General features: G+C 38.9%; 1 protein-coding gene across 2 annotated transcripts in view; it reads right to left on the reverse strand.

Annotated features, from left to right (window-relative positions):
- LOC146394898 (putative inactive serine protease 58) overlaps positions 1-13,600 on the reverse strand; it is a 52,827-nt gene that overhangs the window by 15,013 nt on the left and 24,214 nt on the right. Inside the window, exons 4-5 of one of the 2 annotated variants that reach the window (XM_085005280.1) lie at positions 12,885-13,021; positions 12,244-12,518 (exon numbers count right to left, since the gene is read on the reverse strand). In XM_085005280.1, coding sequence (XP_084861406.1) covers positions 12,369-12,518; positions 12,885-13,021 — 287 coding nt within the window. In that variant the 3' untranslated portion in view covers positions 12,244-12,368. Of the gene's footprint in view, positions 1-12,243; positions 12,519-12,884; positions 13,022-13,600 lie in introns of those variants that run through there. The other variant, XM_085005281.1, reaches the window with a different exon arrangement.

Genomic DNA, 13,600 nt, shown 5'->3' on the forward strand with positions numbered 1-13,600 from the left:
TCAGGAAAAAGACAATTTTCTTTTTTCTCACCATTATATTCACAATCCCTGGCATGTATTAAGGGCTCAATAATATACCTTTGCTTCTCTTTAACTATAAGTGAGGTTAGGCATATTTTAATAGTTTTTAAATCCATTTGCATGTTTCTCTGAAGACCCCCCTCTTCACATACTTGCTATTTTTCTGTTGGTTTGGTAGAGTTTCTCTTAGGATTTTAAATAGATTTCTGTATACAATAAATATCCTCTTTTGATCTAATATGTATTTGAAATATTTTTCATAGTTTGCTATCTGCCTTCTAATTTTGATTATGCTTTGCCATAATTTTCTTTAGAATTACACAGTATTATCTTTCAATCTTTTCTTTCAAGTTTTGTGCTTTGCTGACAAAGTCCCACTCAAAATTATGTTCTTTTATTTTTGCTAAATGTCTACTATGGTAACTATTTTTTTATACTATGAATAATCTTTATTGACTCCTTTTTTTTCTTTCAGGTTTTTAACTAACTTTTGATATTCTTATAAACAGAGATAGCAATAAACTTTATAAATTTCATACCCATTTTAAACTTTCTGATGATGAGCTTTTAAAAGTTCAGTGCAAAAATGTATGCCTTTTGTTTAACATACATACATTCAATCTATTTCTTGCCAACTGAGTTATTTATTACTATCATAATAAATTATAAGAACATTACCTTTATCCTAAAGGAGTACTTTAATTTTGACCAATAAGTAATAAATATAAACTAAAAAAAATAATCTTTAAAGTTTAAGGTACCTAATATTTAATACTAGTGAATACAAGGTCAAATGACTTAACTCAAGGTCATATGTAATTTACTAGCAAATCAAATTTAGTTACCAGAGTCTCCTGAATCTAGAATAGTGTTCATTACTAGTACAAAATACTGTTTTGAAGAGAATAATTTATGAATAATGCATTGTCCTGGATGATATTTTAGGACCTACAAAGTCTCATAAGACTCAAAGATATCCCTGTAGAAACTGCTTCATTTTGACACATAACAGATGCTAAGTGAATTTTATCTATACATCTTATTATAAACTCCATATAGATAAGAAAGCTAAATGTAAAATTAGAAAACAGAAACAAGAAAAAAAATGTTTCCTTTATAATTTGGGAGTATGGAAAGACTTTCTCACTGTGATATAAAATCCAGAAGCATAAAAGAAATGATAGATAAATTTTACTACATAAATTTTTTTAAAGTTTAACTTTTGCCTATCAAAATGACTTTAAGCAACATCAAACAGAAGACAAATTTGAAGAAAATATTGGTCAACTGTATCACAGAGAAAAAGCTAGTCTCAATATATAAAAGGCTTTTAAGGAGGAATAGAGAGACAAGACAGAAGAGCAGAAGGACTCAAGCTCCCCTCCTCTCAGAAAAATACCAAAATTACAACTAACTGTTAAACAGTCATTGTCAAAATAGTCTAGAAGTTACCAAAAAAAAAACAAAAAACAAAAAACAAACAACAAACAAACAAAAAACAAAAAACCATCTTATACCCAAAGACAAAGAAGAAGGCACATTGAAGCATTAGGAGGGGAGCTTCTGCAATATAAGTAATCACATACATGCCTGGTAGGTGACCCAAAGCCTGGAAAATAACTTTATCTGAGAGGCTCTTGCCACTTTTTTTAGGCAGCATAGTTTTTAAGTCCTGGCCATGGCAATAAGAGAAGAAAAAGAAATAAAATGAATCCAAATCAGAAAGGAAGAAGTAAAACTGTCGCTGCAGATGACATGCTACTACACATTAGAAAATCCAAAAGATGCTACCAGAAAACTGTTAGAGTTCATGAATTAATTTGGTAAAATTTCAGGATACAAAACTAATACACAGAAATTAACTGCATTTCTATATACTAACAATGAAAAATCAGAAAGAGAAATGGGGAAACAATCCCATTTACCATCACATCAAAAAGAATAAAATACCTAGCAATAAACTTACCCAAAGAGACAAAAGACCTCAAACCTGAAAACTATAAGACACAGATTTAAAAAATCAAATATTATATAAACAGATGGAAAGATATACTATGCTCTTAGATTAGAAGAACCAAAATTGTCAAAATGGCTATACTACTCAAGGCACTCTACAGATTCAAAGCAATCCCTATCAAATTACCAATGGCATTTTTCAGAGAACTAGAACAACAAATTTCAAAATTTGTATGGAAACACAACAGACCCCCAATAGCCAAAGCAATCCTGAGAAAGAAAAATGGAGCTGAAGGAATCAGGCTCCCTGACTTAAGACTATAGTACAAAGCTTTAATCATCAAAACGGTATGGTACTGGCACAAAAAACAGAAAGGCAGATCAAAGGAACAGGACAGAAAGCACAGAAATAACCCTAAACACCTATGGTCAACTAATCTATGACAAAGGAAGGAAGAATATACACTGCAGAAAAGACAGTCCTTCAATAAGTGGTAGCAGGAACACTGGACTGCTACATGTAAAAAAAATGAAATTAGAACACTCTCTAATACCATACACAAAAATAAACTCAAATGGGTTAAAGACCTAAATATAAGACCAGATACTACAAAACTTTTAGAGGAAAACATAGGCAGAATACTCTCAGACATAAACTACAGCAACATATTCTTAGATCTACCTCCTAGAGTAATGAAAATAAAAACAAAAGTAAACAAATGGGACCAAATTAAAATTTTTTGCACACCAAAGGAAACCATAAACAAAAGGAAAAGAAAACCCACAGAATTGGAGGAAATATTTGCAAATGAAGTGACTGACAAGGGATTAATCTCCAAAATATACAAACAATTCATACAACTCAATACCAAAACAAACAAACAACCTAATCAAAAAATGGTCATAAGATCTAAACAGACAATTCTCCCAAGAAGACATGCAGATGGACAAAAAGCACATGAAAAGATGCTCATCATTACTAATTATTAGATTAATACAAATCAAAACTACTACAGGATACATTAGACCAGCCAGAATAGCCATCATCAAAAAGTCTACAAATAACAGACACTAGAGAGTGTGGTGAAAAGGGAACCTTCTTACACCATTGGTGGGAAAGTAAATTGGTAACCACTGTCGAAAACAGTATGACGGTTCCTCAAGAAACTAAAAATAGAATTATCATATGATCCAGCAATCCCACTACTGGGCATCTATATGGAGAAAACCATAATTCAAAAAGATACATGCACCCTAATGTTCACTGCAGTGCTATTTACAATAGCTAAGACATGGAAGCAACCTAAATGTCCATCAACAGAGGAATGGATAAAGATGTTGTATGTATAAATAATGGATTATTAGTCATAAAAAAGAACATAATAATGCCATTTGCAGTAATATGGATGGACCTAGAGATTATCATACATTTATTGTGATCTTACTATGTACTAGGTCCTCTTCAAAGAATTAGATACATATTAGGTCATTTATAATCTACTACTATTCCATGTGGCAGTAATAGCACTACCTCTATTTAACAGATAAGGAAAACTTTGTACACTGTTGGTAGGGATGTAAATTGGGGCAACTGTTGTGGGAAGTAATATGGAGATTCCTCAAAAAAACTAAGAATAGAGAGTTCCCGTTTTGGCTCAGTGGTTAACAAATCCGACTAGGAACCATGAGGTTGCAGGTTCGATCCCTGCCCTTGCTCAGTGGGTTAAGGATCCGGCGTTGCCATGAGCTGTGATGTAGGTTGCAGATGCGGCTTGGATCCTGCGTGGCTGTGGCTCTGGCATAGGCCGGCGGCTACAGGTCCAATTCGACCCCCAGCCTGGGAACTTTCACATGCCGCGGGAGTGGCTGAAGAAATGGCAAAAAGACAAAAAACAAAACAAAACAAAAAATAAGAATAGAACTACCAAATGATCCAGCATTTCTATTCCTGAGTATATATCTGAAGAAAATGAAAACACTAACTTAAAAAGATACATGCATCCCAGTGTTCACAAGGGCATTATTTACAATAGCCAAGACATGGAAGCAACCTAAGTGTCTATCAACAGATGAATGGATAAAGAATATGTCATACACACATACACACACACACAGGAATATTACTGGGCCATAAAATAGAATGAAATTTTGCCATAAGATAAACAGAGAATAATAAATTTTCTGTTATCACATATGTATAATCAAAAAAGAAAAAGGAGTTCCCGTTGTGGCTCAGTGGTAACGAACCTGACCAGTATCCATGAGGATGCAAGTTCAATGCCTGGCCTTGTTCAGGGGGTTAAGGATCTGGCATTGCCATGAGCTGTGGTGCAGGTCACAGATGTGGCTTGGATCTGGTGTTGCTGTGGTTGAGGCATAAGCCTTCTCCAATTCTACCCCTATTCTGGGAACTTCATTTGCCATGGATATTATCCTTTAAAAATAATAATAATAAAAAGAAAACAAAAACTATTGAATATAACAAAAGAGAAACAGACTCAAAGATATAGAGAATAAATTAGTGGTTACCAGTAGGGAGAGGGAAGAGGGAGGGGCAAGATAAGGGTAGGAGATTAAGAGGTATGAACTACTACATATAAAACAAATAAGCTACAATGACATATTGTACAGCACAAGGAATATATTCAATATTTTATAATAACTATAAATGGACCATAATCTTTAAAAATTGTAATCAGGAATTCTCTCTGTGTCATAGTGGGTTAATAATCCAGTTTTGTCTCTGTGGAGGTACCCAAGCCCAGCGCAGTGAGTTAAGGATCCGGCCTTTCTGTAGCAATGGTGTAGGTTGCAGCTCCAGCTCAGACTCTATCCCTGGAGCAAGAACCTCCATATGACACGGAGGTGGCCAAAAAAGAAAAAAAAAATTATAAATCACTATGTTGTACACCTGAAACTTAAATATTATAAATCAGTTACGTCTCAATTTAAAACAAACACTACAACCTGTCTTATATTATTCTTTTTTTTTTTAATTTATTCATTTATTGCTTTTTAGGGCCACACCCGAGGCATATGGAGGTTCCCAGGCTGGGGGTCGAATCGGAGCTGTAGCTGCCGGCCTACACCACAGCCACAGCAGTGCTAGATCCGAGCTGAGTCTGTGACCTACTTCCCAGCTCTCAGCAATGCCGGATCCTTAACCCACTGAGAAAGGCCAGGGATCGAACCCACAACCTCATGGTTCCTAGTCGGATTCGTTAACCACTGAGCCACGATGGGAACTCCCTGTCTTATATTATTCTGATAGCCCAAGTGAGGTTTGTTATTTTTTTCTCAAAGAAACAATTACAAGAATTTTCCACTTTATAGAAGTTTGACCTTATGGGATTCTCTCCTCTCCTCTCCCCTCCCCTCCCCTCCCCTCCCCTCCCCTCCCCTCCCCTCCCCTCCCCTCCCCTCCTCTCCTCTCCTCTTCTCTTCTTTTCTTTTCTTTTCTTTTCTTTTCTTTTCTTTTCTTTTCTTTTCTTTTCTTTTCATGGCCATACCTGCTGCATAGGGAAGTTCCCAGGCCAGAGATTATTGAATCAGGGCCAGGAGCTGAATTCAAGCCACAGCTGCAATCAGCACTACAGTTGCAGCAATGCTGGATCCTTTAACCCACTGCTCCGATCCAGAGATCAAACCTTCACTTCCACAGCAACCTGAGTCACTGCAGTTGGATTCTTAACCCACTGCACCACAGTGGAAATCTACCTTATGGGAGCCTTAAAGCCGATGATGTATTTGTTTTAAGAGAGACCAAAGACTCAGAGCTATAGAAATTTACAGATCTCCCTTTAGCAATTTAGCAAATAAAAACTCCTCTTTTAGGCCTCAAGATGACCAATGGTATGATCTAGATGGGCTCCCACCCACCAAGTTACATTCCAAAGACTGCAAGTACTTCGTACCAACAACTGCAGTGTGCTCAGAATTATGGGGCTGCCCTCCTCAACACCATGCTGAAGCCCACCCCTTCCTTATTTACTTATTTATTTCCACCCCTTATTTAAACTGGGAAAAGAGGATTCAGCAGAGGCCGTTCTGCTGACAGCTCCATTTCCTGGACTCCACCAGTACACAAACAGGGCTACAGATCCCTAATCTTTTCAACAAAGCTCAGTGCTAGGCAAAGACCAAGGAAACTCATCTGCTGGGCACAGTTCTGCAAGGGGCATTAACGTTACCATGTATTTGAATATTTATCTATACTCTCTTTCCAAAAGGAATATAAAGCTGCTTATAAGAACATACATAGAATAAGTGGGGACACAATATACAGGAAATAACGATGAAACCAGAAGCAGAACTTCAGTGAGCTGCAAACTCAGTTTGGAACTTTCTACCAGCCAACGAATGATCACTCTCTGTGATTCTCTGTGTTAAAAGGCAAAAGCAGATCTGTTGCTCTGAGACAGAGCAATTCCTGGTACTGAGACTCCAGGGAGATATTTTTCCCCTATAAATTTGTAAAGAGTAAGGATTTAGTGTATTATACAACTCATAAAAAAATAGACAAGGAAAATAAAGGTTATGTAACATATCCAAAATTGTCATTAGTTGTAAATAATAAAGCCAGGATACAAATGCCAGCAGCCTGACTCCATAGCATGAGCCCTTATAGTGACAAGTATTATATCCCCCTTTTTTTTTTTGAATGACAAAACAGAGGTTTAGGGTGTAAATAATTTATCCCCAGACACAGAGCTAATTAATAACGAGGCTTGTTGGTTTTTGAAACTAGATTTATCTGATTATACAGCTTCATATAAACTCATAACATCTACTATTTCCCTTACAAATGAACCTTCTCTCATGCTTAATAAACTTCAAAACATTTTAAGTGGCAGAGATTTATGCTTCTATTCAGAAGACAGGACAGAGCTTAAGTGAAATGATAACCTAAAAGATATATGAGAGGAGTTCCCGTCGTGGCGCAGTGGTTAACAAACCCGACTAGGAACCATGAGGTTGTGGGTTCGGTCCCTGGCCTTGCTCAGTGGGTTAAGGATCTGGTGTTGCCATGAGCTGTGGTGTAGGTTGCAGACGCGGCTCGATCCCGCGTTGCTGTGGCTCTGGCGTAGGCCAGTGGCTACAGCTCCAATTTGACCCCTAGCCTGGGAACCTCCATATGCCGAGGGAGCGGCCCAAAGAAATAGCAAAAAGACAAAAAAAAAACCAAAAACAAAACAAAACAAAACAAAAAAACAAAGCTATATGGGAGTTCCGTCGTGGCACTGCGGAAATGAATCCGACTAGGAACCATGAGATTTCAGGTTCAATCCCTGGCTTCACTCAGTGGGTTAAGGATCCAGTGTTGCCGTGAGCTGTGGTGTAGGCTGGCAGCTACAGCTCCGATTAGACCCCTAGCCTGAGAACCTCCATATGCCTCAGGTACAGCCCTAAAAAGACAAAAAAGATAAAAAATAAAATAAAATATATATGGATATTATAGATAACCTAAAAGCCTATGAAACAAATTCTGATCTTCCCCTCATAATATTAATGCCATATCAAATTTGTGAGAAATGTTCCAGGGTTGTAAAGCATTAATTTCATCTCTAAATGAAAAAAGTATGCAAGAAAGTGTGAATTACTTGATGCATTAATGAATAGACTACATAAGACCCTTTGACATTTTCCTGGCCACTCAAGTCCTCTAGTAGCAAGTGTTGTGGGAAGGAGGCATGGGTGTAAAAAGAACGTAACTGGAGACCTTTTTTTTGTCTTTTGTCCTTTTAGGGCCGAATCCACAGCATACGGAGGTTCCCAGGTTAGGGGACTAATCGGAGCTGTAGCCGCCAGCCCATACCACAGCCATAGCAATGCCAGATCTGAGCCACATCTGCGACCTACACCACAGCTGACGGCAACACCGAATCCTTAACCCACTGAGTGAGACCAGGAATCAAACCCGCAACCTCATGATTTGTTTCTGCTGCACCATGATGGGAACTCCCCCCGGAGACTGTTCTAACTGGTCTACATAAAGTGTGGTCGAAGGACCAGAGCTGGTCATTAAATTGTTTATTATTTTTCTGTGAAAAGAAAATGACAAACTGCAAAGTAAATACTTAGAAACATTTATGTCAGTCTGACTTGTGAGACCCAGATGCAAATCCAAGAGCTGAAGCTGACTGATTTTGAACAAGCTAATCTAGGAACTGTTGCCATTTTAGAATAAAGAGGGTCCTTTCCAAAACAGAAGCAAGGAACTGACACTATTTGAAAGTTACAAACCCAGTAACTTTCAAATAGTGTAAGGGTGAAGCATAAGTGGATGTGAGGCAAGGAGAGACTGGAAGCAAAACTGTAAGAAGACGTGAAAGACAAAACCACAGCTCAGAGCATCCCATGGTAGTTAGAATGCATGGCTCCCCTGGTCTCATTTCTCACTGTCAAGGTTCATGTCCCAGGATATAACACTCAATTCACGATGGTACCATCTCTCCTTTGACAATCACTCAGGAAGCCCAAAGCAAGGTCTCCAAGTGTGCCTTTTCATACAAGTTTTAAGGTAGTGTGACAAACTGGCCTGGATAGGCTCAGCTAAAGGATATGGGAGCTATTTATGCTCAGAGTTCATGCGGCCTCCAACCAGCTTGGGAAGAGCCCAGAAAAGGTGGCAGCAGTATGATCCAAGAGGCAGGCAATGCCTTTGGTGGGGGGTGGAAGAGGCAGTTGAGAAAATGGGAAGAGTTGCAGTTTTGTGTCCATTTACATGACCCCACAGATATCCCATGAAAATAAGAAACATACAAAGCACCTCACACACATTGTCTACCTTGATGCAGAGACAGAAGGGATGCTGAACACCATATCCAATGAGATGTTTTCAATTGTAGCAACAGAAAGTCCAACTCAAACTGTCTTACATATTGCAAGGAATTTAGTAGATGATAACTAAAAATATCTAGAGAGTAGACCTACACTCTGCATGGTTTTATTAGACGTCAGGTACATTTCTGGGAAATTCTCTTGTTTTGACCTCTGTGGGTACACTTCATCAGTAGGCAGCTTCCCTGATGGGTGCAAGACGACAGCAGCAATTTTATTCTCATTCACATGTCACACTGCCCACGGCAATATTTGGCAGAGCTCATTACAGTGTTATCTCCACACTGAACGTAAGTAGAAGGCTTGATGTCTAACAGGACAAATTGTGTCACATATCTGCCCTGAATCAAACACAGGGATCTCACTGAGAAGCCTCGGACAAGCAGGCCACACCCACAGAGGGTGACTGTGACATAACAGAGGAGAGGCAGAGCGGATGCTGGAAAGGCAATCCGTGTCCACTATTGATATTATCAGGTTTAACTCTTTTGTTTTATATACAAAATCTAAAAACCAAAGCCCCGATGAGTTTTGAGGAGTTTCCACTGTGGCACAAGATCAGCAGCGTTGCTGCAGTGCCAGGACGCAGGTTCGACCCTTGGCCCAGCACAGTGTGTTTAAGGATCTGGCATTGCTACCGCTGTGGTGTAGGTCACAACTGTAGCTCAGATCCCATCTCTGGCCTGTGAACTCCATATGCTGTAGGGGGGCCAAAACAAAAAAATAAAAATAAAAAACCCCACTGATTTTCTAAATTTACATAATTTGTCAATTCTAGGCTAATAACTGAACCACAATCTACTGTATCTCAATCCCCTACATATTTCCAAAGAAGGAGATGGACTAGGGAAGAGAAGATGTGCTGTCAGAGCATGTAAGTAGCAGGCGAGTAGGTGGTGGTAAATGTGGTGAGATCAGAATCACTTACAAAGGGAAGCAACAGAAATGACCACCCATAATGAGATTTTTTCAATGAACTCTTCAGGAAGCTGGAATGCGTTCGAGATGAATAAATAAAAGCAGAATAAGTTAGGGGTAAGTAAAAGCCAAATATTTAACATTTACACCTGAGTTGATGAACCCCCAAAAGGGGATCTCCTGAGCTGAAAGGCAGACATGGTTGAATCAGAAGGTTGGAGACAAGATGGGAACCAGAATGCAGAGGAGAACCAGCCAACTGACAAAACGGGGCACGCCCTCAGGTGCCCATTGTTGTTGTGTTCTTCGCTTACCACGTTAAAATCTGTTCTTTCGGATCAGGGACCCATTTCAATGCGTGACCTTAAGCTAAAGAGAAGGGCATGGGTATTAGCCCCAACCCAGTAAAGACAAAAAGAAACCAGAAAGGGAATGCAACAGTCATGGGTGGGCATGACAGGACAGGGAGGTGGACTGAAGACTGAGCACAGGCGACCCGAAGTTATTGGTAAACCAAGTTAAAATGCTGGATAGAAAAGAAAAGGCTTTGGAATCGACCAGCCCCAGGACTGGAGTTTTGAGGAAATTGACAAGACAATTAGAAAGGTATTCATACTCTCTGAAAATTAGCAGAGTGATTAACAGTCCATTCACAGTCAGATAAACAGATGACAGACAGACAGATGATAGATAGATAGATAGATAGATAGATAGATATGGGGGGATTATCTACCCTTTCCTTGTTATACTGGGGAGTGAAATGAGATGGAGAGAAAGGAATTCACACCAGGAAAACTCAAATTCAGAAGACATAAAGAAGTAAAAATGCCCAATAATCAAACTGGTGACCCCATCAACAAGAAAGACTTGCCATTAAAAGACCTGATTCAATCTAGAACAAGTGCAGTGGAATGAAGATAGTGAGACCTCTAAGTATGAGGCCAGAAAAATGAGAACTGAACTATGAGTAGGTTGTTACAAACATCTTACCAATGAAAAGTTCAGGCTGCAACTAGCTCTGCTGGCTGAGGACAACACACCATCAACACATGGTGTGAAGCTGGATAGTAACTCCAACAACTTGAAGTAGGAGTTAAGCAGGCAACAAAGGGTGAAACCGGAGGAAACCAACAATTACTGAGTGCCAGTTCCTGAACCCCAGCTATGCACACTGAGCACTGACCACATTACCCCTGATCACCATAACAGGCTTAAAAGGAACAATGTATTTTGATTATGTGAAGCTTTGTGAAAGCAGGTGATTTATATCAATCGGATAGCAATTTGGTTTTTTTCTTTTTTTTTTTTTTCGGATAGCAATTTCAACAAAAGAATCCCAATGTTGCACTACAGTGGACAAAACAAAACAAAACAAAAATGTGTTTTACATTTAAGACACTGAAATTTCTTGAATGCTCAATATTTTACATGCAAATTAACAACAAGCTTTAGCTCAAAATCAGTTGACTCTATCATGGATTAATGAAACAGTGCATGCAGAACACATTTTTGGAATGACAAACAAGTGTCTTTTGGGTGAAACCTGTGCTCATGAATACATGGATGGCCTAGAAAGTGAATTCACTCCAAAGCAAAATCCTCATGAACTCCACCATTTTTCTTTCTGTTCAAAGAAAGAATGCCTGATGCTAAGCAAATTAAAAAAGCAGTAAGCTGAAAGGAAAATGTGTTGGGAAAAAACTCATCTACCATTCATGAAATCCTTGATGTCTGTAATAGGCATCACAGCTGTAGCTCAAAATACATAAATCCTTACTCCAAAGTTACAATAAACTTGGGGTGGCCTCAGCAAACCTAAGCAAAATGTGATTCTATAGGACTTATAAGTAGCTAGTGGAAACATTAACTACAATCCCCAAAGATACTCTCTCTCTCACCCAGGAGACACCTGTTTATTAGAAGAATTGCTAAACCAACTAATTAATTTTTAGCCAATTACCGCTCAGCTATGTGCTCTGTATCTTGCCCGAATAGATTTCTGGTAGTTATTGCTCCTCATTTATACTTGTCTTCTGTGTTCTTAGAATAAAACATGAAGTATCTGAGTTGGGAGAATCCAAAAAAGCTTCATGGGTGAATACCACTTGTTGAGACCAGCATTCATGTTTTCAACATTATAAACACTTAGTCATGAGTTGGGAATAAGCAAAGAAGCAGTTAAAGAAACTAGAGCTGGAGTTCCTGTCATGGCTCAGTGGAAATGAACCCAACTAGGAACCATGAGGTTGCAGGTTTGATCTCTGACCTCAGTCAGTGGGTTAAGGATCTGGCCTTGCCATGAGCTGTGGTGTAGGTTGCAGATGTGGCTCAAATCTGATGTTGCTGTGACTGTGGCGTAGGCCAGCAGCTATAGCTCCGATTGGACCTTTAGCCTGGGAACCTCTATATGCCACGGGTGTGGCCCTAATAAGCAAAAAAAAAAAAAAAAAAAAAAAAAAAAGAAGAAGAAGAAGAAAAGAAAGAAGAAACTACAGAGCAATGCCAATATCCAGGAGTTGTCAATGATCTCTTTTGAAATTCCACTCTAGCCTAGATCCTGGGAAAACCCAGGACTGAGATACAGAATGTGGTTGCCACAATCAGTAAGGCTGCCAGTGGAGTTCTGTATCAGCTTATTTTGTAGAAATAATGTTCTTGATCCATGGAATGTAGCTGTAGATGTTGGTGAAGACAACAGTGTGATCTGTCAGAATACATCCGGTTCCCCAAGATACAATTCCTTGTAATTCACCATCACATGTGGTTGGTGCAGCTGTGACCACCTGCCAGACAGGGTAGAGGAGGGTCAGAACTTCCCTCCCACCTGGTCATTTTTCAACCCTTGAACATAAACAATAGCCATGTAAAAGGGCTCAGGATGTACGAGTGTGAACCCCTACTTCCCAGTCATCCCTAGACAGAAACTTCAAAACCGTAGCTGGGAGATAGTTTTACATTCCTCAAAAATCTCTTTCTCTCATCTCTAACACAGGGTGGAGGACAGACAGTCATCCATCTCCAGCCCCTTACTCTCTGAGCTCTTAGTCTGACTGCAAAATACAGACCCTTGTGAAGGATGAGAGGGAACAGAGACACAAAGAGAAAGAGCAGAGATTAAGCTTATGGGCAAATGAGATAAGAAAGGTTACCTGGCATTCATCTCTGTATCCTTTAGTATGTCCTATGCAGAACATGTCTTCAAGAAACCTTTTCCCCAGTAATATTTTGCATCTTGAGTCAGTGTTGGTTTGAATCTTAATGCTGTACAGGTTACCGACTGGATTTCCTGAGCACAAGAAATAAAGGATATTTTTATTCCTATATGTATTTTCATAAGGCCTCTTGTCTCCCTCTCCTTCAGGGCTTCTTTTCAGTTAGAATGGACTGCAGAGGAAGAATTGATGGAATATACCAAGGATTAAACACATCCTCATGCTCACGTATCATCTTTGAAAGATGACCGGAATCAAGGACTGGTACCAACCAAGACCTTCCACACATCAAACAAGATCTGAATCCAAGCTCTGCCATCACCAAGGTTTATTACCTTGGACAATTAGGTAATCTGAGTCTTAGTTTCTTCCTTTATAAGGTACAAATCCTAAGAAAACTTACTTATGTGATGTATGATGATGACTGAATAATATTTATAGGATACTTAGTGCCTGGGACACAATTAGTGCTCAACAAATGGTAGCTGTTATCATTATTGTTGCAATTGATAACCAAATCACTGTTAGGTGACAGGTAGGTAAGTAAAGGAAAAATATGATTTTTACCAATTTACCAACTAAGATTCAAAGAAGTTAAAATTTATCAATAACCCTATAATCAATGGCAGAACCAAACCTCAAACGTAAATCCA

This window comes from Sus scrofa, chromosome 18, assembly GCF_054392235.1.
Source record: "Sus scrofa isolate SSC_HxYL_T2T_F1_AM1 chromosome 18, Sscrofa_HxYL_maternal_Yorkshire_Landrace_v2.0, whole genome shotgun sequence".
Classification (NCBI taxonomy): Eukaryota; Metazoa; Chordata; class Mammalia; order Artiodactyla; family Suidae; genus Sus; species Sus scrofa.